Source organism: Macrobrachium rosenbergii, chromosome 10 (assembly GCF_040412425.1).
Source record: "Macrobrachium rosenbergii isolate ZJJX-2024 chromosome 10, ASM4041242v1, whole genome shotgun sequence".
Lineage (NCBI taxonomy): Eukaryota > Metazoa > Arthropoda > Malacostraca > Decapoda > Palaemonidae > Macrobrachium > Macrobrachium rosenbergii.
The window spans coordinates 41,911,527-41,934,093 of NC_089750.1; the positions used below are offsets into that span (position 1 = coordinate 41,911,527).

Genomic DNA, 22,567 nt, shown 5'->3' on the forward strand with positions numbered 1-22,567 from the left:
AGAAGCTTTAAGAGCAATCACCCATAATTCTCTCCTCCAAGGAGACCATAAATAAATTAACAAACGTATAACGAGCCATTAAAAACAAAATAATTTGCCGAATATAGTCTGTACTGTATAGTCTCCTCCACAGGGACATTGGTGAAGAGCCATTCTACATCAAGACTTACCACGAGTAGATTTGAATCGTGGCACAAAATCTCTTCCTTAAATTGGTAGAATTCAGTAAGGAGTAGCCAGTTTTAGCCAAAAGCTCCAACAGAGGAACTAAAAACATCGCCAGTTTATAGGTAGGGTGTTACGTGATGTTAGAGTAGGTTTTACGGGGGCTCCATCCCTATGTATTGTAGGGAGGCCATATAAAATAACATATGAGGACCCCAAAGAAAATAACTCCTGATAAATATTTTCACTGATCACCTTTTCCTGTTTAAGAGCTCTCAAATACCCGTTAATCTTGTCTTCAATTTTATTTTTTATATTATAAAGATCGGGAATATCAATTTTTCAAACTTCATACAATTATTTGAAATAACTTCCATTTTTTCTATGTAATGATTTTCATCTAAGATTACCGACCCTAACCTTTATTCGGTCTTCTAAGAGTTCGTAATCATCATCCTTCCTGAAAAAGGAAAAGGAAAAGTTGAGGTGCAGACCAAAACATAAAACAAACTATCAATCAGGCGATAAATAGTTGTGTAGAGGTTGTATGGGTGTTTGTGTAACGAGGGAGTGGTAGTTTTTATAAGATCCTTTTGTTTGAGGGTTTTTTTTGGGGGATTAGTTAATATTGACTGCTGGCAGTTCTTTAATAGGCTAATTAACTTGCTTCAAAACTGGTTGGAGACGAAAGGAAACTTAGCATAGAAAATCAGTTAGGGACGTTATATGCTAATGGAGAACCATGTTATTTTCAGCGAAGAAACTTCTTACGTGATCATAGTTGACTAGGAAGCTTTTTTTTTTTTTTTGTAATTGTACAAGGAAATTAATTTCTTCTTGGAAGGCGTTCCAAGATGATGTCAAGAAAAAAGCCTTGCAGAGAGGAGTGGATGTAGAGTTTAATTAAAATAAAAACAACAGGAATTATAAAAACTAATGCCTTGACCTGTGAACGTATTTTTCTTAAAACGACTGGTATGAAATCCAGAATTCTCTCTTAAAATTTGTATTCACAAAAAAAGGTAAAGTATTAAGTTTTCTTTTTCTATTGTGAAATTAATATTTGTATGTTGGGTAATAATAAAATGAATCAGGATTAAAATCAGACTTAAAAAGGGCAAACGTGACATTTATGAAATGAAGGACGATAGGTAGAAGGACTGCCATTCCTTTTACTTGCCTAAAAGAAACATCATTAAAAATAAAGGCCGTGTCCCGCACGGCCAAGTGTAGAAAAGTGGTCTGCTAAAGTTATTGAAAATTGGAAAAAAGTCTTTTTTACAGTAGTATTAATAGTCTCCTCCATAATTTTGATGTCCAGTCCCTGTCACTAATTTACTTGTACGTGTTGAGGAGACTTATTAATTAATAAAAATTTCCATCAAAGGTAAATTTCCAGTTTCGTATACACAGGTTGATTAATTCTTAAGGAGTATTAGCTGGCAGAGAAAATTTATAATTATGCAGTTTAGCGGCTAAAAAATCAAGCAGATCGTTAACTGGTACTTTCAATCAAACCGTATGGAGAAGGCGAAGATGCTCAAACAACACAAATTTCTTAACTCATCTTTTTCCTTGGAACCCTATTTTCAGTTTGTTGAAATTAGTATTACCTTTTCAGTGGGTGAAATTCAGAACAGAATATGTTTCTCGATCACATGACCCAGCAGACATCTTACTAAAACAGTCATCCTTGTTCATCAACACAAGTGAATTTGATTTGTCAGCCTTCGTCTTTTTTCAGGTTTTCCAAATGCATTGAAAAGCCGACTGGAAACCTTGGAATAACATTCTGCAGAAGAAACGCCGTATACTATGCACTTACAAATGTTAAATGTTGGTATCTTCAAAGACAAAATGCTGTTTCTTTGAAACATCCCAAAATTTTGTTAACGAACCTTTAAAAAAAGCCAAAAAACTTTGTGCAGCTGATAATGCAAAGATTTTAAACACGATAATTTATTGGTTTTACCATTTATTGACAGATTTTTCTCTTTACAGAGGATTTTTCAAAAATTCATTGTCAGTGTTGTTTCTACAAATTCATCAGCTATCAAATCCATTTTAATAAAGAACTCACCATTTGATAACGTTGGCTGTATTTATGACATTCCACGTAAAGACTGTAATAAGAAATATACATCTGTCAAAGTAGTAAAATAATGTCTGCTGTACTTAATTAACACAAGTATTGTGTTCGTTTGGGAAATGTGGCCAACGCTCTCTTTTTGCATATGATTAATTATAATCATTCCACTGACTTGAGGAATTCTAGGGAGGTACTATTTCGTAGATATTGTAAAAATAAATAGGAAATCAAGTCTGATAAAACTAAACGCAGTTTTCATTATTAGTATTTGGAAGGGTTTAAATGTACTGGATAGCTGGACTGTGAGGGCTGCTTTTCAACCATTCAGAATTACGTAAATACTTTTTTACCTACCCTGTTTTTAGGAGCCCTTTGTGTCGGACTGTTCTCTTGTTTATTATACTTTTTAGCTGTTGCTTTTTTTATTGTATGTATATATTCCCTTTTACTTTTTGACGTTCCTGTCTTTCACTTTGTATCCTAAAGAAGATTGTTCGGTATGCATAAGCTGTAGGTACTGATGACTTATTATTATTTCCTTCTCGCTCTTGCAATATATATATACAGTAATATATATATATATATATATATATATATATATATATATATATATATATATATATATATATATATATATATATATGCTACAAATGTTGTTTAATATCCAATTCGCTTTACCTCGGAAATAATATGTTTTCATATATGTTACCTAAAGGGGGATTTTTTAGTTGATAATAAGTTCGTCGTCTCGTGGGCTCAAACCAAGGAAGACAAGAACTCAAGACTACAGTGACGCGCCTTAAACCACACAGCCATCAAGGGAGGTATAAGTTGATATTAAAGAACATTTGTAGCTTAATGCTTATACATGAATCACGGTGATGTGATAAAATTCATTCATAAAATGGATGCGTGCTACAAATGCACTACACGGTTAACATCGTAGAGGTGGGTTGATATCGATTCTAATTACAAATACCTGAGTTCGACAGTGATTTGTAAGTGGAAGTCGATATCCATTTACACCTCCCTTGATGGCCGTGTGGTTTAAGGCACGTCACTGTAGTCCTGAGTTCTTGTCTTCCGTGTTTCGAGCCCATGAGACGACGAATTTATTATCAACTAAAAAATTCCCCTTCGGGTAACATATATGAAAATATATATTATTTCCGAGGCATAGCGAATTGGACATTAAAGGACATTTGTAACTTCATTTATATATATATATATATATATATATATATATATATATATATATATATATATATATATATATATATATATATATATTATATATATATACACACACATACATATATATACACACACATGATCTTTGAATGTTGAAAATCCCATGATTTATAAGGACTTGATGAAAAATTATGTAGGCGTGGGAGGTTAGGAAGAGTAAATAAAAACAGCAAGTGGTGGGATGAGGAAAAAAGAAGATTATCTGAGGTGCATTTGTATGACACATGCTTGTATGAAGGATGATGAATTTGGTAGTCAAGAGAGCGAAAAAGTAGTCAAGAAATACAATTAGGGTGGAGAATGCGAACTACGAGGGGGAAAGTTAGTTACCATCAGATCTCAGAAAAGGGATGCTGCTGAAGTGAATGCAATCTTGGGTTGATAGAGCATTTTTAAGATTTTTTTTTTAATGTGGAGGACTGAAGAGAGGCACAAACAAGAAAGATCCACTCGAATTTTAGTATCATAGATTCCTTTACCAGAATTCTCCCAGCTGTACAGACTAACGATGAGATATCGTTTAGTTTTGGTTGCAAAATTCGGTCAAGTTTTTCCTCTCATTTTCTGTGTGCCAGATATGAAGACTTTGTCTTCCCTCTCGTATTTGGGTTTCCTCCTTTGTTGTCTCCTGTTCCAGTTAGTTTCTTCCTTCTATAGGCACTATAGGGGAGAGAGAAAGAGACATTCAGGTGACTTGTAGCACCCGTTAGCCACTTCTTCCCATAATTCCTGTGTGGAAATCAGTAGTCCTTGGTTTTCTCTGGCGTAAACTTTTCATCCTTTAAAAGGCAGTTCTGGTACGCCTAGTTGTTCTTGTTTTCTTCAGCGGAGCTGATTAATAAAGGCCATTAACTTCAAGGGAAGTTTTATTGTGCGCTGTTTACATTTTTACATTCTCTCTCTCTCTCTCTCTCTCTCTCTCTCTCTCTCTCTCTCTCTCTCTCTCTCTCTCTCAGGCGCATAACTCCTAAGTCTTCAACTTACCTCCCGTCTTATTCTGAACGCTAGTCACAGTTCACAAGCCACGAAGTTGGCAGGGTGGTTTGCACGGGGCCCTGTTAAAAGGCTTTTTACTCTTCCGGACTGGGTGTTGTTGACGTGAATGACTAAAGTGTGTAAAATGGGAAAAAGTCCAGTTTCTGTAGCTGAAAGAATTTGTTGATATCTAGGCCGTTGTTTTGTTTTTGACGGAATCGTGTTAAAAGTGTCTCAAAAATGACCATAGGTATGTATCAAATTTGAATTTGAAACTGAGGTTGTCAATCAAGAAGGAAAATACTATATGTGATATGTGATGAGGTGTTTGAAGATTTGGCGTTTTAATGCTAGGACCTCTTATTTCGATTTACATATCGAGATTGTAGGCAGTGCAAAAAAAAAAAAAAAAAAGTATTAGTACTTGACGTGTGGATGTTGCCCCATTATTTGGTCAGAATTGACACCCAGGTAATTGTTTAGACGCCTAACAATACAGTATTGTTTTGATCCGTGTCGCTTTCTCCAGAGGACATTAATCTGGACTACGCAAAAGCTAAGTAAATTCGTGGTGGGAGTCTTAGTCATTCTCATGTGACGAAGTTTGTGAGCTAGATAAATTAGAATCATTTTATAAAGCTGTTGTCGACTTTTTAAAATTTGCAGTAGCTTTGCAGTTATTGCTAATTTGTGATGTACTTCATTGTGTTTTAGGATAAGAGCGGGGTTTGTTTCGCAATTCAATTTTTGTTGGTGTTAATTAGTTGGGTTGGTTACTGTGTAACATTTTCAAATAAGTTTCCACGTTGATGTATCTTCGTCTCCATTTAATATAATAGTCGTAAATACATGAGGCGCTCAGACAGATGGAAATGAATGGGGTCTCCCAGTTTAACGGGAATAATGACGTGGTTAGGAGACGGATGTGTCGTCAGATGCAGCAAAAGTCATACCTGAAAAAATGTCAGTGAAGGTGTAGTCATTTGTCGTCTGTGGTAAACTGAGTAATTTGTTCTATGTCGAAAGTTATTTTGTTATAAATTGATGAAGAAAAACATTCCTTTCTCTGTCGAAATTCGATGATTGAAAGCTTGAAAGCGACACAAGTCCATGGGTAAAAAAGATGAAAGGAAGTCTTGAAAGGATTAGGTCTTTCAGTTTCATGTAATAGATAAAACGCCATGTAGGGATATTTTCTCCGTTGAAGGAACAAACTGAGTGACTTGACGCTGGTTCAGGATGAAAGGGAAACGAGACTCTATTAATGGTTTTGAGTAGCAGTCATGTATTTACCTAGCTGCAAATCCTGTCACAGTTGTCATAGCCACAGGGATTGGTACTGTTCAAGGTTTATGACAGCGTGATTAAGATGTGTGTCTCGTCTGTATTTCTGTGGACCCTCTTGCCCGAACCAACGTCTCTCTCTCTGATGGTGGTGATGATGATGATATTAAGTAGCGAAGGAAGACAAGCGCAGTATCGTTGCTGTTGTGATGCCCTCCTCCTTCATTGTAAGCTCACCAAGAAATTTTAGCCCTTTTTATGTCTCTTCATGAATTAGTTAATTCATTTATATATTTATTATTTGTTTTCTAACTGGTTCGAGTGTGGTTCAAGTGTCAAAGTTCAGGTTTTTTGAGCCAAAAATAATTCTGTAATATATTTTTTCCGTGATTTATTCTGTCGATGACAAATTGAGTAACCGAAATGGCGCTGTTTCTATTTCCAGTTTGAACGTCTTAATATAAACTTCGTTGCGCAAATTAGTTTATTCGATGACGGTTTCAGTTTTAATTTTAAGAGGATGTCACTTTCATAGGCAGTTTGAATTTTGCTTTACTCCTGTTCTGTCATTTGTTGGGTTTTCTCCGCCTTCAAGATGTAGTGATTACTTGAAACTAGGCGCTTATAATTAAAAGTTATCAATGGAGAGTGATTTTTGAGTCGTTTTATAATGTGCAACTGATTTTGATAAGTAGACTGTTAACAGCAAGCGCAACAAGGTATTGATTGATTTGTGTAGAAACTCTTGTGTTAATAAATGCAGTATATAACAATCATTCGTCTAATTATTTCAGATCTTCTTCCGCACGGGCGCCATCAGTCGACTGGAAGAACAGAGAGATTTGGTCCTCGCCGATCAGATCACTCACTTCCAAGCACACTGCCGCGGCTACTTGGCCAGGAAGAGACTCGAAAAGAGAAAGGTAATGAATGGCTTGTCTTGAACTGTCTTTATTTCATGCACTTCCGTGTGCGAAAACATGCATGGCATGGGTCTCATCACTGTGATCTTCATTAAGTTGCTGCTGAGTAAGCTACACACCACGACCTATTTAGGTGGTCCAGGGATTTTCATCCCTCTTGTCAATACGAAGTCCGTTGAATTAATATAGACAGCAGTGGATTCTTGTAAATATCTATGTGTGTGTTTAGCTTATGCTTAATTGTATTAGTGACATACTTTTATAATGGGGAGCTTAACCTTCATCATTTCTTGTATGCTCTGTGCGTGGCAAACACAAGTTACTTCATTTTGAATTATGAAAAATGTGACTGTTACATATATTTGCATGTTTATTATTGCAGTTTCCTCTCTGTACATTTAATGAAACACTGTGGAATGAATATTGACAGTAGATTATATAATTATGTTTAAAAGCTCGTTGTTAACACCTATAATGCAAGCGTAAGTAGAAGTTGCAAAGATTCATTATCGCAAGATTCACCTTTTTTATTTGTTCCCTGACTTTTGCCAAGTCCTGTGATGTTTGCCCCTTTTCTTATGCTGTATTTCATCATTTGAATAAATATTGTCCGTGGATTCAGTGAATGGTACAGTAAAGTATTCATTTCCAGTTCTCTTCGTTTGTCACAGTTTTGTTCTTCATTTTATTTCCCTGAAGCTTTGTGAAGGAATTCTTATTCACTCATTTCATTATTGTAATTCGTCTTGTTTACGTTTCATTCTGCGTGTCATTTTACTGGTCACTTTTCCTCTCCGTTCGTTCGTTTTACATTGCTTTCTTAATCGTGTGTGTGCATATTTCTTAAGTAGTTATCAACTTGCAGCGTTTGCATAGCGGTTCTTTCGAGAGAAGAGAAAAAGGTGTTTGTAAAGCCAGCAAAATGCAGGCAGTCGAAATCTTGGGGATGATTCCTGCTGGCTCCACGGCCTGTGCCTGTTGATCACAGTATAAGGTTGTTCGTAAAATGAATAACGCCGTAGGTTTTTGTAATAATTATAATTGTTGCTGTGTGGTAATTGTACATGCATCACTTGCATTATTGATTCACTGATGTCATTTTGCTGTGCGCTTGTAACGTAATATCATAGGCATGATAAAGTCGTTGAAGCCTTCAGATTTCAATGAGCTTTTATAAGTCTAGCTGCGGCAGTGGGCGGATGTGCTTGAGCACACTGAGCAAACTAGGTCTCTCATTTCTTCTTTCTCTGAAATTGTTTTTGTTATAAATAAAAAAACCAGTTACGAGACAGTACGACTGTTGTGATAATGTCGGCTACTGTGGTTTGTAGAAAGGAACGATTTGTTTTCCAGTTGCCAATCGGATAAAAGAAAAGATAAGATAGTATGTGAATGCGATTCTTGGTATAGCGACTATGTTTTCAGGGACGGTTTCAGTCCTGATAACATCAGGAGATTGAAGTAACTCTGCCCTAGGCTATTTGTTATAACAGGGCCCATTCATTACTCACTGAAAATAGTGATGTGCAAAATCAACTGCTTATCATGCAGGAGGAAATCGAGATGCTAAAGATGATGTGATTTTTGAGCGGGATGCTGTGACCGCCACCGCCGAGCCGGATAAAGAATTGCTCAGCTTGAGAGAGCGCGAGGCGACACGATACACGATGACACGATGAATCTTCCGTGGGTCGTAGACTCTTAGGTGAAGAAGAATATCATGGAGAAGGTAGAAATATTAGAAATTTAAATGATGACGACAGCTAGCTCCTAATATAGAAAGGAAAATTTATGCGGATAAAGTCGAGAGAAAGAATTTGTTGGTCAGAAGTCCACACAGACATCAGGAACAATCATGGAGAAGAAAACAGAGGCTGGTAATGCCCTCATACTGTACTGTAGGTACTCCAGGTATTAATAGGGGTCTGCTTCAAATGGTAGTGTTGTAGATTTGTGGAGGGTGCTGACACAACGAGGATGGAATCCAAAATGAATGATTTATAACGTTTATGATGTGGTTGATGAGTTAATTGACAGAACTCGTTTTACAAGTCAGTCCCCGATGTCAAGAAGATAAGAATGTTATTTAATAAAACTCTTGATTATCATAAATAGAAGGGACTATCATAATCGACGTAGGCTGCAACGTAGGACGCTGCAGAATTCATTAAATAGAACTGCAAGGTCAATGAAGGGTGTTGACCCATGGGAGATGATTACCCTTGTGTTGTTTGAGTTCCACTGGCTCCCTATTGAAATTACAGTAATGTTTAAAATGAGTGTAGTGATGCATCAGGAAATTGGTACTTGGTGCCCAAAATATCTGAAAGGCTTGTTGTGTATAATTCAGCCAATGGATGGGGTCAGCGCAAGATATAGCTATAGATGGTTTCAAGTTATTTGGATCAAGATGTACTTCGAATATTAGTTTTAGAGCCTTTAAATTTTCAGCCCCGGGACTGTACAATAAGCTCCCACTGGAAATCAGGGAGACTGGAAATACAGTCCTTCAAGAAAAATTTTTAAGACTCTTTATTCTCAAAATGTTAAAAAGTGTTAACAAAAACTCTAATAACAAGAACTTGATTTTTCCAGCAAACCTTCAGGAAAAATCTTGATGTCTATGATATTCAGTGAATAAAGACAAACAGAATTAAAATAAATATTCTTTTTGGGAAAAACAATGTTTACAAATGCATGTCAGTTAGTTTCCCTCGCGTTCATCTTTCCCTTATAAACCATTCATGTAAATTACTGTGCCCAGCGTTCCTGTCATAGGACTTTAAAGTTTTTAGCACATATTAATTTCATGACGTTAGACCTAAGTGATCCCCATATTGGATTTGCATGCCCTATCAAAGTTTCTCGAGTTTTGATTTGACTACCATTCCACTTCTGAATCACGTAGCCTATGAGATTTTCAGTTTGGTTCAGTCAGTAGGTTTTGCTGGATTTTCGGTCCTGAGGAAATCTGGACATTCTTCAAAACCTCTTGACTCTTGGCATTATGGATTGGAGGATTGCCCACCACACAGACAGGCTCTGGCTTGGGTCGCACCACCACCACTTGTGGAACCAAAACTCCTTCCAGTATTCAACGTAGTGAGCTGTTTGACTGCTCCATTAGGCAGGTTGGATGTTTTCCGGGTTATTCCTGGGCAGACATCAACATAGTTTATAATCATTGAAATGCCTGTTATAGTAAATTCATGCAAAATTGCGGACAAATAGCAATTTTTTTTTAGGTGAACAGCATCAGCTGCCATCAGAATCCTAAAGCCTCGTCTCACAAATTTTTCCCACTTACAGTTTCGTAGTTTATTGGTAGGCTTGGTCCCCCATGATGTGGGACCACCTTGACGTGGTGAGGGGGGGCTCTTGAACCCCGGGAATTTGTTCCCGGGTTTGAGTCCAAGAGTCTCATATATGATTATATATTTGTTTGGATTAATTTTTGTCGAATTTTCCACTTCTGCTCAAATTTATTAGACCTGTTAAATAGGAAACGATATCATAGCTGGGATTGGGTTTATATCCGAAGCTAAATAGTGAGAACTGTGGTAGGACCATCAACTGTCCGATAATGTTCGGACCTGAGAGTTATCAGATTGATAACTCAAAGGTGGAACTCTTCTTTAGGGCTGGACCACAGATTCCAGGGGCGTCTGGTTATGGGGATAGGACTCTCAGGAATTTTAGTTGGTTTGCCCATAATGTGATTAGGGTGGGGATGATAGTATTCTCGTAATACCTTCGGTCCTAGCAAGCGGGTCTGGCTGACACTTGGTCCACTCTAATCATGTTGTGCCATCCCCTATAGGGTAGGGTAGGGTAGGGACGCCGACATTTGGGAGTCGGCTCTCACTTGTGCCATTGGTGGAAGAACAAACTTCATGAAAGGCTGATATCTTTGTGAAGTTTTCAGTTTTGTGAAGTTTTCAGGTTTAATTTTTTTTTTTTTACCTCAGATCTTTATGACAAGTAGAAATAAAGACTCGGTACAATTGACAACCACTGAAACTTCCTCTGACAACTTTTCTCTGGAAAAATTAAATAAAATTCGTAATGTAATTACACTGGAACCCTATGCTCCAGTACAAAGCAAATATCTTGACCCAACTTTGACTCACTTCCACTCCCTCTTTGGAAGTGGAAGTTGGTCAAGATTCGTGACCTTAGAAACGGAGAAGAAATTATCAGCATTGAAATTAGAAAACTCCCTGTTGAATCGACGTTCAACTACTGAAATGTCATTCAGACAAATAAAAGCTGAGATGTGGCTGATAGAAACCACAACAAAAAATCAATCAAAATTACTTAACTATACATAAAAAATATTGATAATATATAAGTACAAATAAAAAAAAAATATGAACAGTGTACAGGGTACCATAGTACTCCCTGATAATGATGAAGAACCAATAGAAAAGAACATATTGCTGGACTCCCTTAAAAAAAGCTACAACAATGTACAAGATTGCGAAATATACGACATAGCCAGTAGACGGAGCAATGGAAAAACACTGAGAATAGCAAAGATAAAATTCGAAGGCCGTGAATTACCCTTAAAAATTAAAACCATGGGCCAAACCAGAGAGCTGAGACCGTATGTTCCAAAACCAATACAGTGCCAAAACTGTAGTACAGTATGTATGGACATACAAGGAAAAATTGCTGTAATACATCTATATGTGCGTATTGTGGATTTAACAAACATACCACACAGTGGAGGTGTGGTGAACCGAAATGCGTGAACTGTGGATAGAATCACCCTGCAAGATCTAAGGAGTGTATGTATTATATATACAATACAGAGTTAAAATTACTGTAAGAAAGAACGGGAATGCCTATAAAAGAAGCCACATTAGAATTAAATGTTAGAGGAATGCATGAGCCTGCTAGGAAACAAAAATGGAAATAGATAATAGTAACAAAACCCTGATAGATAAACCTCAAAGAAAAATAAATACTTTGCAAGAAGAAACTAATATAGCAAAGAACCAAGAAATGTATACAAACATTTGTTCAAATTCATTTGAGATATTAAGAGAAATGGAAACACTAGACGATAATACAAGCACCACAGAAATATTAGAAGAAAGTTATGATGAATTAGAGGCTAAAGAAAAAAAAGAGGCCTTTAGAGAGAACTCCACCCATGACCAACAAAAAACCGACTATTGTTAGAGATACATCCAATAAACTAAAGAAGAAGAAAGAACGTTAACCAAAAAATGATAAGAACATACCTCTTTCTTCTAAAATGCTAATAAAACCAGTGGAAACAGATATCCAGAACATCAAAGAAATAGTAGAGGAACAAACCATTGACAAGAATGATTATGTGATGGGAGAAGAGATTACTCCATCACCAATAATTGCTGCAGCAAGAGTAAACGAAAAAACGACACATGAAAACACGTGTGGATGTAATGAATATTTCACTGAACTGTGCAACAAAAACAAAAGACAGTTTAACAAACACTATACAAAATTTTATAAGATACAGAAATAAAGAAACTACTAGTTTAGACACTCACGAAAAGGGCTGTATGTGCATTGGACACCTGATGTCGTATAAAGAAAAACAAATAAATGTTGTAGATAAAATTTTAAGAGATAATGCAAATTGATGATCCACAAAAAGAAAATTACACTTGAATACACTGATGTAATATTTTCAAAAATTATATTATACAAAGTAATGTAAATGGTCTACAGACCAGATTACATTTGGGAGAAATACAGCGATTACTAAGGGAATATGAACCAATGATATGTTTACAGCATGTCAACAAAACAATATCAACAGTAGGTAAATATACCTTAGTATCTACTGTACACCTAGAGAAGAGGAAGGAAATTTAGGCACTGCTGTATATGTACATAATAAAGTATGTTATGACAGAGTACTTGTAAACTTTACTGACTTGCAAATATCAGGTATTAAAATACGAATAAAAAACGATAATTACATAATTTATAATTTATGCAACTAACCTAATAAAAATTACGACATTGATAAACTTAAAGATTCACTTAACAATACCAAGGAACCTACATTAACAGTAGATGATTTTAATGCTCGTAACCCAATATTGGACTGTAATTGTACAAACTCAAATAGAACAGGGAGTAAAATAGAAGAGTTCATGGATTCAAATGACCTGTGCTGTATAAATGATGAAGAAATTAGCTCATATTTTTCGAAAGCACTTGGAACATTTTCCTCAGTAGACTTAACTCTATGTACAACAAGTATGGTTGACAGATTAGATTGGAATACAGTTGATGACTTGCACACCAGTGATCATTTCCCAATATTAATTTCCTTATTACAAAATAATTCTGCAAAACATGTCCCTCACTATAAAAATTATAAAAACAGATTGGGAGCGATATGAAATGCACACTAGAAATATCCCACCATTTGAATATTGAAAAGAACATAATGAAACTATTAAATTTCTTGTTTATTAAATTAAAAATCCTGCTGATAACGCAGTACCAAACTCAAAACCCCATCCAACAATACATAAAGTTCCATATTGGTCCGATAAGTTAACAGAATTAATAAATATAAAACACTCAATAGGGAGACGATTAGATAATTTGATTAGAAAGTTCGGTGAAATAAATAAAACATTACCGATATTAGAAGGAACTTTACAAAAAATTACTATTATTACTAGAAATTGATACATTAAAACCTCTATACAACAAAACATCTGCAAAATTTAAAAAGGAAGTAATTCAAGGAAGAATCATCATTTCATATAGGAAATACATATCAGATCTCTCTAATTGTACTCCCATAAAAGAGTATGGGAAAAATTCAGGAAAATAAATGGTACCCTTGTTGAACCACCTACACATTCCATATTAAAAGAAGGGAAAAGAACACTTGATCCACAAGAAGTAAGTAAGTAATGTAACAGGAGAAAATTTAGCAAATGTAAGTAGTGATAAAAATTTAGATGAACACATCCGCACAAAGAAAAATAATATAGAATTAACCCTCTGGTGACCTGATGACGCGAAACTGCGTCAATAAGTTTTTTGCTGTAAGTGTTCTGATGACTCGATTTCTGCATCGTCCGTAAGTTATATTTGGGGGAAATTCACAAAAAAAAAGTCACCCAAAGAACACAAGGACTGCACCATTGCGTGGGGAGATCTTGGACCTACAAGAAAACGCAGTTTTCTCTTTTTTTTCTGGCATTATTTATTACCGAGTAATTATGAAAAAATGTCAGCATATATATACATGTTGAACGCCGTAGTTCGGCCAGAATTTATGCATGCGTAGATAATTTTTTGTACGCCTGTTTGTGCATCTGTAAATAACTTCAGTGTGCATGTATTATATATCATTTGAATGGCCATTCTTTGTACTTTATCGTGCAGAACAGCAAAATGTAAAAATATCAACGTTTTTGTATAATAATCCTTGCCTTATATTTTCTTAGAAAAAAAATTGTCTGTAATCTAACAACAATTGCTTAATTTTACTGTAACAATACATTTTGTGTGCTTTATAGGAAATTTATTCAGCTTTCTAATGCCACCTTAATTTTTTCTATCTTTATTCCTTACTTAGGTACGATACGAAACGTCAACATAAATAGGTTGGAAAATCTGAAAATTGCACTCTGTAAAAATTTAGCATTTTTTAATGCATTTTTTAATCGGCAACAGCTAATTAGCAAACACATTTATAGCAAATTGATTGCTTCCACGTGAAAGTTCAAACATTTCCACACAATGTACGTATAAAATAAACTCCCCAAACCTAATCATTATATTTTTCATGATTATTTCAAAAAAATATGTAGGATTTTGCTTAAAAATTTCATGCTCATCACGTCTCTTTTATTATTTCTAAGATTTACAAAGATTTCCTGATTGCTTTAGGAAAAAATTCAGTCATTTGCTGACATCATAAAACAAACCAGAAGCGTATATCAGTTATAGTTTGGATGTATAGATTTTTACAAAGAAACTTTTCCGTGCGAGCCCCACTTTTCCCTCCACGGCATAAGTTGCGTACCGGGTAGCGGGGAACCCCGTAAGCGCGAGAGGGTTAATAACAATAAATTTTGAAACAATAGAAGATATATATTATAATATAAAATTTAATATGGGAGAGTGGAGTATGCTGTCTTGAACAGCAATAAATCTGCTCTTGAAGTTGACAATATTTGTTTTGAGATGATCTGCCACTTGGCACCTTTGGAAAAGTCATACTTATTAGAGTTTTATAATCACTTATGGCTTTGAAATTTATTTCCAGATGAATAGCATAAAGCTATAATTATTCCTATCCCCAAACCTGGAAAGGATCCCAGTAATGTAAATAATTACGGACCAATTTCTTTAAAAAGCTGCTTATGCAAATTGTTAGAGAAAATGGTAAATGCTCAACTAACATGGCACATTTGAGAAAATAAAATTTTGACTCCCACTCATTTCTGGTCACAATGTAATAGATCTACACTAGATTCTCTCTGTAGCTTGGAAGACCATATACGTAGAGGTTTTGAATGAAAACAAATTACTGTAGCTGTCTTTTTTGACATTGAAAAAGCATACGATACTACATGGAGGTATGCTATATTAAAAACTTTACAAAACAACATCCGTGGATATTTACCTAGGGTTATCCAAAACTTTTGGCAAATTGCAGTTTTCAGGTGAGAAGTGATGATGTTCTGTCAAGAACGTTTCCACTTGAAAATGGTGTTCCACAGGGAAGCATCCTTAGTGGCACACTGTTTACTTTAGCAATTAATGATATCAGTAATAATCTACCTATTGGCATTAAAAGTAACCTGTATATGGATGATTTTGCCATATATTATTCAGCATCTCGAATAAAACATGCAGAACGAATCATTAATAAAAGCATAGTAAAAATAGATGAATGGGCCTCATCTGTAGGCTTTAAATTTTCCATAGATAAAACTCAAGCAATCATGTTTTATAAAAATAAAAAGTGGAAAAAGGGTGAAGAAATAGATTTAAAAATCAGAAACCATAGTATACCAATTGGCCAAACAGCAAAATTTTTGGGATTAGTATTTGATACTCACTTGAACTGGAAAGCCCACATAACATACATAAAATCTAAATGTAAAAGAGCATTAAATCTAATTAGAAAACTATCGAACACTACTTGGGGAGCCAATAGACATACCCTTACTGTATTGTATAAAGCAACAGTTCTATCATTGAGTATGGAAGTGAAGTATGTGGCTCAGCATCAGATGCAGCACTGAAAATGTTAGACCCTGTTCACAATGAAGGCTTTAGAATATGCTCAGAAGCCTTTAGATCATCACCAAAATCATCGTTACAAGTTGAATGTGGTGAACTACCTCGGTCTCTCCATAGGGAGCTAGTAACAATGAAAAGTGCTCTAAGAATTCAGACAAGTGATTCTCCAACAAAAAAATTAATTGAATTAAGAGATGTATTTACAAATAACCATCCACCACCTTTCTCAGTTAGAGCTAGAAGATTGTTTGAGTGGCTGAATATAAATATACAGGTGCCTTTAATAGTGGTGACCGCCCTATAGTCCGAAGGCCCGAAGTCCGAAGGTCCGAAAGTCAGCAGGCCCGAAGTCCGAAGGTCCGATAGTCCGAAAGTCAGAAGGCCCGATAGTCCGACGGACTGTAAAGCCCCCACCCTCCCTAGCTAATACGGCAAAATTGTAACCTGGACAATCGGACCTTCGGACTATCGGGCCTTCGGACTAACGGACTGTAATCTTAATAGTAAAATCACCTCCTCCTAGGACAATGAATGAAATGAGAATTTGTACATCCCTGAAATATTTATCAAAAAGTTACTCATATACACCAGAACACCATAGACAACATACAATAGAGCATACAAGCCGAAAAGGTCCACATTTCGCAGTATATACAGATGGATCTAAATCAGAACATGGAGTGGTATATGCTGCAGTGTCCCAAGACAAAATTTATCAGTTTTCTCTACCCAATACTACTTCAGTATTCACAGCAGAATTGTGTGGATTTGCATCAGCAGTAAAAATAATTAAAGAAACTTCATTCGACAATTTTGTGATTTTTAGTGACTCGAGAAGCGCCATTGAAGCTATTGAGAGTTACAAATAAAAAAATAATGTAGTACTACAAATTAAATTATTACTCCATAACTTATATAGTAATGGAAAAAAATGTAGAAATATGTTGGATCTCTGCCTATGTAGGGATCAAAGGAAATGAAGAGGCAGACAAAGCAGCAAAAGAAGCAACCCACATGACAAGATCAAATGAGAATATCCCTGTTACTTATTACGTAACACACATAAAAGTGGGTATCATAAATAAATGGCAATATACACAGAACGAAGAACCTGAAAATAATAAACTGAAACAAATAAATCCTAATGTTAAAAAATGGAGTTCATCATATCAGAGAGAGAGACACGCACAAGTAATTCTAACGCGTCTCGGAATAGGCCATACACGTCTGACACATGGTAGGCCATACTCGTCTGACACATGGAAACAAAAATGAGCAACCCAAGTGGCTCGGCTCCTAAGTGCTCAGAGTGCAAGGTGGTGATAACGGTCAAACATGTGTTATGTGAGTGTCCAAAGTATGACTATCAGCGACTGCAACTTTTGGAAATAAAACAATGAAGGAAATTTTGTCAGAATCTTTTACATTTTCAGTCGTTGCGATTTTGATGTTCAGGTGGGAATGTGATTTAATTAATAAAATATAAAAAGTAAGTATTGAGAGCACGAAAACCCTTATAGCATTTGTCAAATTAAAAAAAAAAAAATTTAAGTATTACTTAGTTTATTCAGAATTTTAATATATCTTTTTAGTGTGTATGTAAGGAAGCATGAATAAATGTATTTATTGTATGTATGTGTTCCAGTATGAGAGCATGTGCCTATGTACAGTTTTTAATTTCATTTTAATTCGTTCATCATCATACTGAATGACCTGTTGGGTCCCAGTGCTTGACCTGGTGTCTATTGTGATATTTTACTCTAATCTTTTGAAAGTCACCTCAGAGGCCTTGTTAAACTACTTTAATAATAATAATGATAGGCTTGGTATAGGCTTAGCCTATATGCAAATAGGACTAAAGCAAGGATAAATTAACTGATATAAGTTGTTACTCTAATTATTATATCACAATAGTAATTAATGTATGTGCTTTAAAAGTTTCAAAGTTACGTCATTTTCTTCATAATTTTTCTTTATTGATAAAAGTTATTAGGTCGTGATTAAAATTGTAAAAAAAATACACGACTGGTTATCTGAGAACTCTCAAAATTTCTTTCGTCCGAATTTTGCATACAGTACTTGGTACTGCATTTCTTTCGCGCTGATCTCGATGCTGATTTTCCTTACATTGCTTCTTGTATGAAATTAAGTAGAAATCCCGTCATGAGAATAATACGGGTGAGACCTACAGTATAGTACGCTGGGAGGTTGGGGCGAAGGTTAGTGCCATACAGTAGCTTCTTCTTTAAAATTCTGGCAGGTGAACATTAACAAAACCAGGCTGTATTTCATGGAAACCATGAATTTATCGACGTAGAGATTATTGCAAACAGATTGATTTAAAATGAAAAATTATGTATGATCAATGTGTTTATCCCTTGTGAGCCTAATGAAGCTAAGCATTCAAACTGCTTTCCCAAGGACGCTGAAAGATGCCAACGTATTTATAACGGTTTTTTACATACTTTTCTGCCTTTTCTCACACGCAGCAATTTATTGGCTGCTAACCCAGAAAACTTGACAACCATTGTCGGGCTTTGACTTCGAATATTGGCCTGTTAGTTTGTTGACACTTGATAGACATTATGAATGGGCGAGGCTGGTGCGAGGGAAGATCAGCATAGGCCTACGTACAGGAATGATCCTCCTTTTCTGTCAGTAAATACAGAAAGAGCTCAACATCATTGAAAAGTGTTTGTTAATCCAAATAAGGGAAATTTTTTAAAAATCTAAATTAGAGGCGCATTTAGAGATGTGTTCTTTTATTGTGTGCCGATTTTACCTCAAACTGGGTAACAGTAATCAAGGCTAGATAGTGAGTGATAAGGAAAAGCTTAACCCAGCCGAAAATCATACTTAATTTTCGGTGAGCATTAACTTAGGAATGGGTTTGGTATATTATTGAATGTTAGAATTTTTACATTAAAAGAACTGAATTTCGTCAGTTTTTCAACAGTTTGAAGAAAGTCTAGGCCTAGTCCAATAATGCGATGCTGTAAGAGAATGGGGTCGTCGATTTTTCTCCCTCAACCTCTACTGGTTTATTACTCTCTCTCTCTCTCTCTCTCTCTCTCTCTCTCTGTGCATTCGTTTGTTTCTCTCTTCTCTCTCATAACCATTCGTTTGCTATGGTCTCGTGTCCTTCCTCTACCATTTCTCTCTTTCTTCCTCTGTCTGCAGGAAGTACATCCCACAGTGTTGCCATAATCAAATGTCAGTGAATGTTAATCTTTTAGGACAGATGAGTTGAAACATAGCATGAGGCGAAAGTATCGATGAGCAACATAGCCTGGCAAATGGCTGAGTAGCATCAGCAAAGCTACCATGAATACGTAAAAAAGATGTTAATACACTGAATTGAAGACCCTGTTGTTTTAGGCCTACTGTCATTTGACGAGTTGTCTATCTGCCGTAGACCTACTAAGGAATTCAGAGATGTTGAAACAGTTTTTCGGTAACATCTTTTTATCAAAGCACTGGATAAAGGTGAAAGTTGGCAAGTGTATATTTTGTAACCCTACGTAATTTTTGCAAGTACTGTTTAGTACCCAAGTTCAATAGTTCTGGTATTTACCAGAGTAAAAGTGTGTTTCCTATGCCAAAGCCATCAAAATCGCAGGTACGGGTTTTGAACACAATAGTGACGTTAACCTATGACGTCATGAGGCTCCACCCACAGTGAAGAGAAGTTTTCATATGGGGAAAACATCTCTTCACTGTGACTCTGCCCACTTGCCGACGGCATATTCACTAATTGATACTAGCAAGGCCAAGAGAAAGAGAAGGTCTGCTCACTTCCCCCCAAATCCCCCATGTAGGCAGAACTTTGTCCACCTCCTTATTGTGCCATCAGGTGAACTGCCGTAATGAGCAGGTAGGCTACCTGTAAGATACGTCATCACTTATGTAGTTACCCCAAGGGGGAGGCGACTCCACCCAATTGGTTAGACCTTGTCTCTCTTGGCCTTGGGTATTAGTACCCATCCTCTGTTTCAGCGATATCAATGATGGCGAGCAGGATTTTTCATCGCCCCCTTGATTGCATTATCATTCTCAACGATTTAATTATTATTATTATTATTATTATTAATGGGGAGGTTTTATCCCAGCTTCCACAGCAGTTGTTGGGACTAAGTTGCTACTTGGAGTATTTCCATTTTCTTGATATTCGTGTTGTTTTTACTTTACAAATAGTTCAATGTAATTCATCCACATAATGAACCAGTCCATAGCTCATTTGTTAGATCTACGTCTATTGAGAGTGGGAATACAAAAGGACAATCCATTTTGTTTTACCTCAAGTTTTGACACTATAGCCCTCTATTTGCAGCAAGTCAGGAGTGGTCACCAGAAGTAGAATTCAACTGAAAAGCAATGATACCTCATTTCCCGCAATTGTTAGAGGTGTAAAGGTCAACGCCATTGTTTTATTTCAGTTAATGTAAGCGAATGCTATTTTTCTTTATTTTTTTCTATTTATATCATACAGCACCCTAAACAGCGCTCGTATACTTGCTGCATACGAAAGGTAATTATTCCGACTTATTCAGAAGAAGTATAGCATTTCAAATCATCAGTGTTGTCGTATAGCCTAAACGATCTGAAACGTACTGACCCAAATCGTAGGCTAAGTCTTATCCTACGACACCCAGGTTACTTCACTCTGTTAGTTTAAATTGTGATTATATTAATTCACTGCATTGTGTATATTAACTAAACTAACAATATGAACTTACTATTGGCGTATTCAATTGTTCGTAGCTCGATGTACAGTTAGACTGGCGTAAGCACTGTCTCTATTTCACTACCCTCATCTAAAGTACACCTCAAGAAATTCTCCTTACATTTCGATATGCATAACTTCTAAAGAAAGCTTCCCTAAATATACTTTAAAATGAACAGGAATACTTAAATGGATTTGTATTACCGACAATTATGGCTGCATTCTTGAGTCCCCCACCAGCTCGAACCACTCTGTTAAAGCTATGAAGCGACTGACTTCACGGCCGTCTTTGACCGAAACCAAGCCTTCGACTAACTACCGTACAACAAGTTCAACAGCCAATATTGGTAGTTAAACAAATTTACAAGTATATTTACAATTTAACACACGAAACAGATAAGACAACGTTTTTCACTACTAAATACAAACAACGAAACATAATATCCTTCTTCTACATAATACGCATTTCCACTTTACGTAAATTTAAAGAGAATACATAAAACTATACCACAACTTGCGGAAAAGTACAATCTCTCTTGCCGAAGTTTCGACATACTCCCCCGCAAGAAAACTTATGCCTACATCATTTACAGTAGCCCTGTTCTTATCAATGCCTTTCTGGCCTCTGCACCTATTTGACCAGTCCTTCGCTTGGGAGGGTGCTTGACTGAATGTCATCTGTCGGAGGATTAGTTTCCCTTATCTCCTGCCACAGCTCTAGGGAGTATAACTTAATTACAGGTCTCATAAGCTGGTTATGTGCCATTCTTAGAGTAGCCACTCTTGGGATCTTCTCTCTACCCATGTGTAACTCAGTCACTTGGCCTAACTTTTACTTGCTCCTTGGCCCCTCGTCATGAATGAGGACAACTTCCCCCATCCTGAGCCAAGAGCCATGCTCCATTCCTACTCGATGGGTCTCTCTTAACATTGTTAAATATTCCCTCTCCCATCTCTTCCACAAGTCATCACACAACTTGGATATATATAGGAATCTTTTTTCGGTGAATCCTCTTCGTCCGTAGGTAGGGTCACCGGAGATCTCTTCCCAATTTACTACTTCTCTTGGGAAGGACTTGAGCTTTTGTCCAAGGATTAAATGGTTAGGGGTTAAAATTTCCACCTGATTCAAATCCCTGGGCATGTAACTTAATGGTCTGTCATTGATAATTCCTTCCAGCTCCACCAGCACACAGGTCAGTTCCTCAAAACTGAGCAAGGCTTGGCCTACGATCTTTTTTAGACATGACTTCAGAAGTCCTATCAGCCTTTCCCATATAGCACCACACCATGGTGCTCTCGCCGGAATGAACTTCCAGTTACACTTCATATCTAACAGATATTCTTTTACCCTGGGATTCTCCGACATGGTCTTAAGGTATTCTGAGGCCGCTACAAATGTGGTGGCGTAGTCACTCAACATGAGTGCTGGGAAACCTCTTCTGCTACAGAATTTTCTAAAACTCATGAGGAACGAATCACAGGACTGGTTATCAACTAGTTCCACATGTATGCCTCTGGTTATTGGGCATGCAAACAAGATGATATAAGCCTTCTCAGGGCTTTGTCCTTTTCCCTTAGCCCACAATGCGCCGGTGTAGTCCACGCCTGTGGTATCAAAAGGTTGCTTACATTGCACCCTGAACTCAGGTAATGGAGGAACAATATTGGGCCTATATGGCCTACCCTGTGTTCTCCTACAAATAACACAATGGTGTATTATACTCTCGGTTAGTTGCCTTATCTGTGGGATCCAGAACTCCTGACTGAAACTCACCACAGTGGCATTTACACCCATATGAGCATTAGCATCATGATGTTCTTTAATAATTACCCGAGTAACATAGCAACTCTTCGGCAACAGTATGGAAAACTTAACAG

General features: G+C 36.4%; 1 protein-coding gene across 7 annotated transcripts in view; it reads left to right on the plus strand.

Annotated features, from left to right (window-relative positions):
• The window catches only part of LOC136842602 (unconventional myosin-XVIIIa-like), a 1,295,621-nt gene that overhangs the window by 964,784 nt on the left and 308,270 nt on the right, over positions 1-22,567 (plus strand). For all 7 annotated transcript variants that reach the window (XM_067110180.1, XM_067110181.1, XM_067110182.1 and 4 more), the window contains one exon: positions 6,559-6,687. In XM_067110180.1, the coding sequence (XP_066966281.1) occupies positions 6,559-6,687 (129 nt within the window). The remainder of the gene's footprint in view (positions 1-6,558; positions 6,688-22,567) is intronic.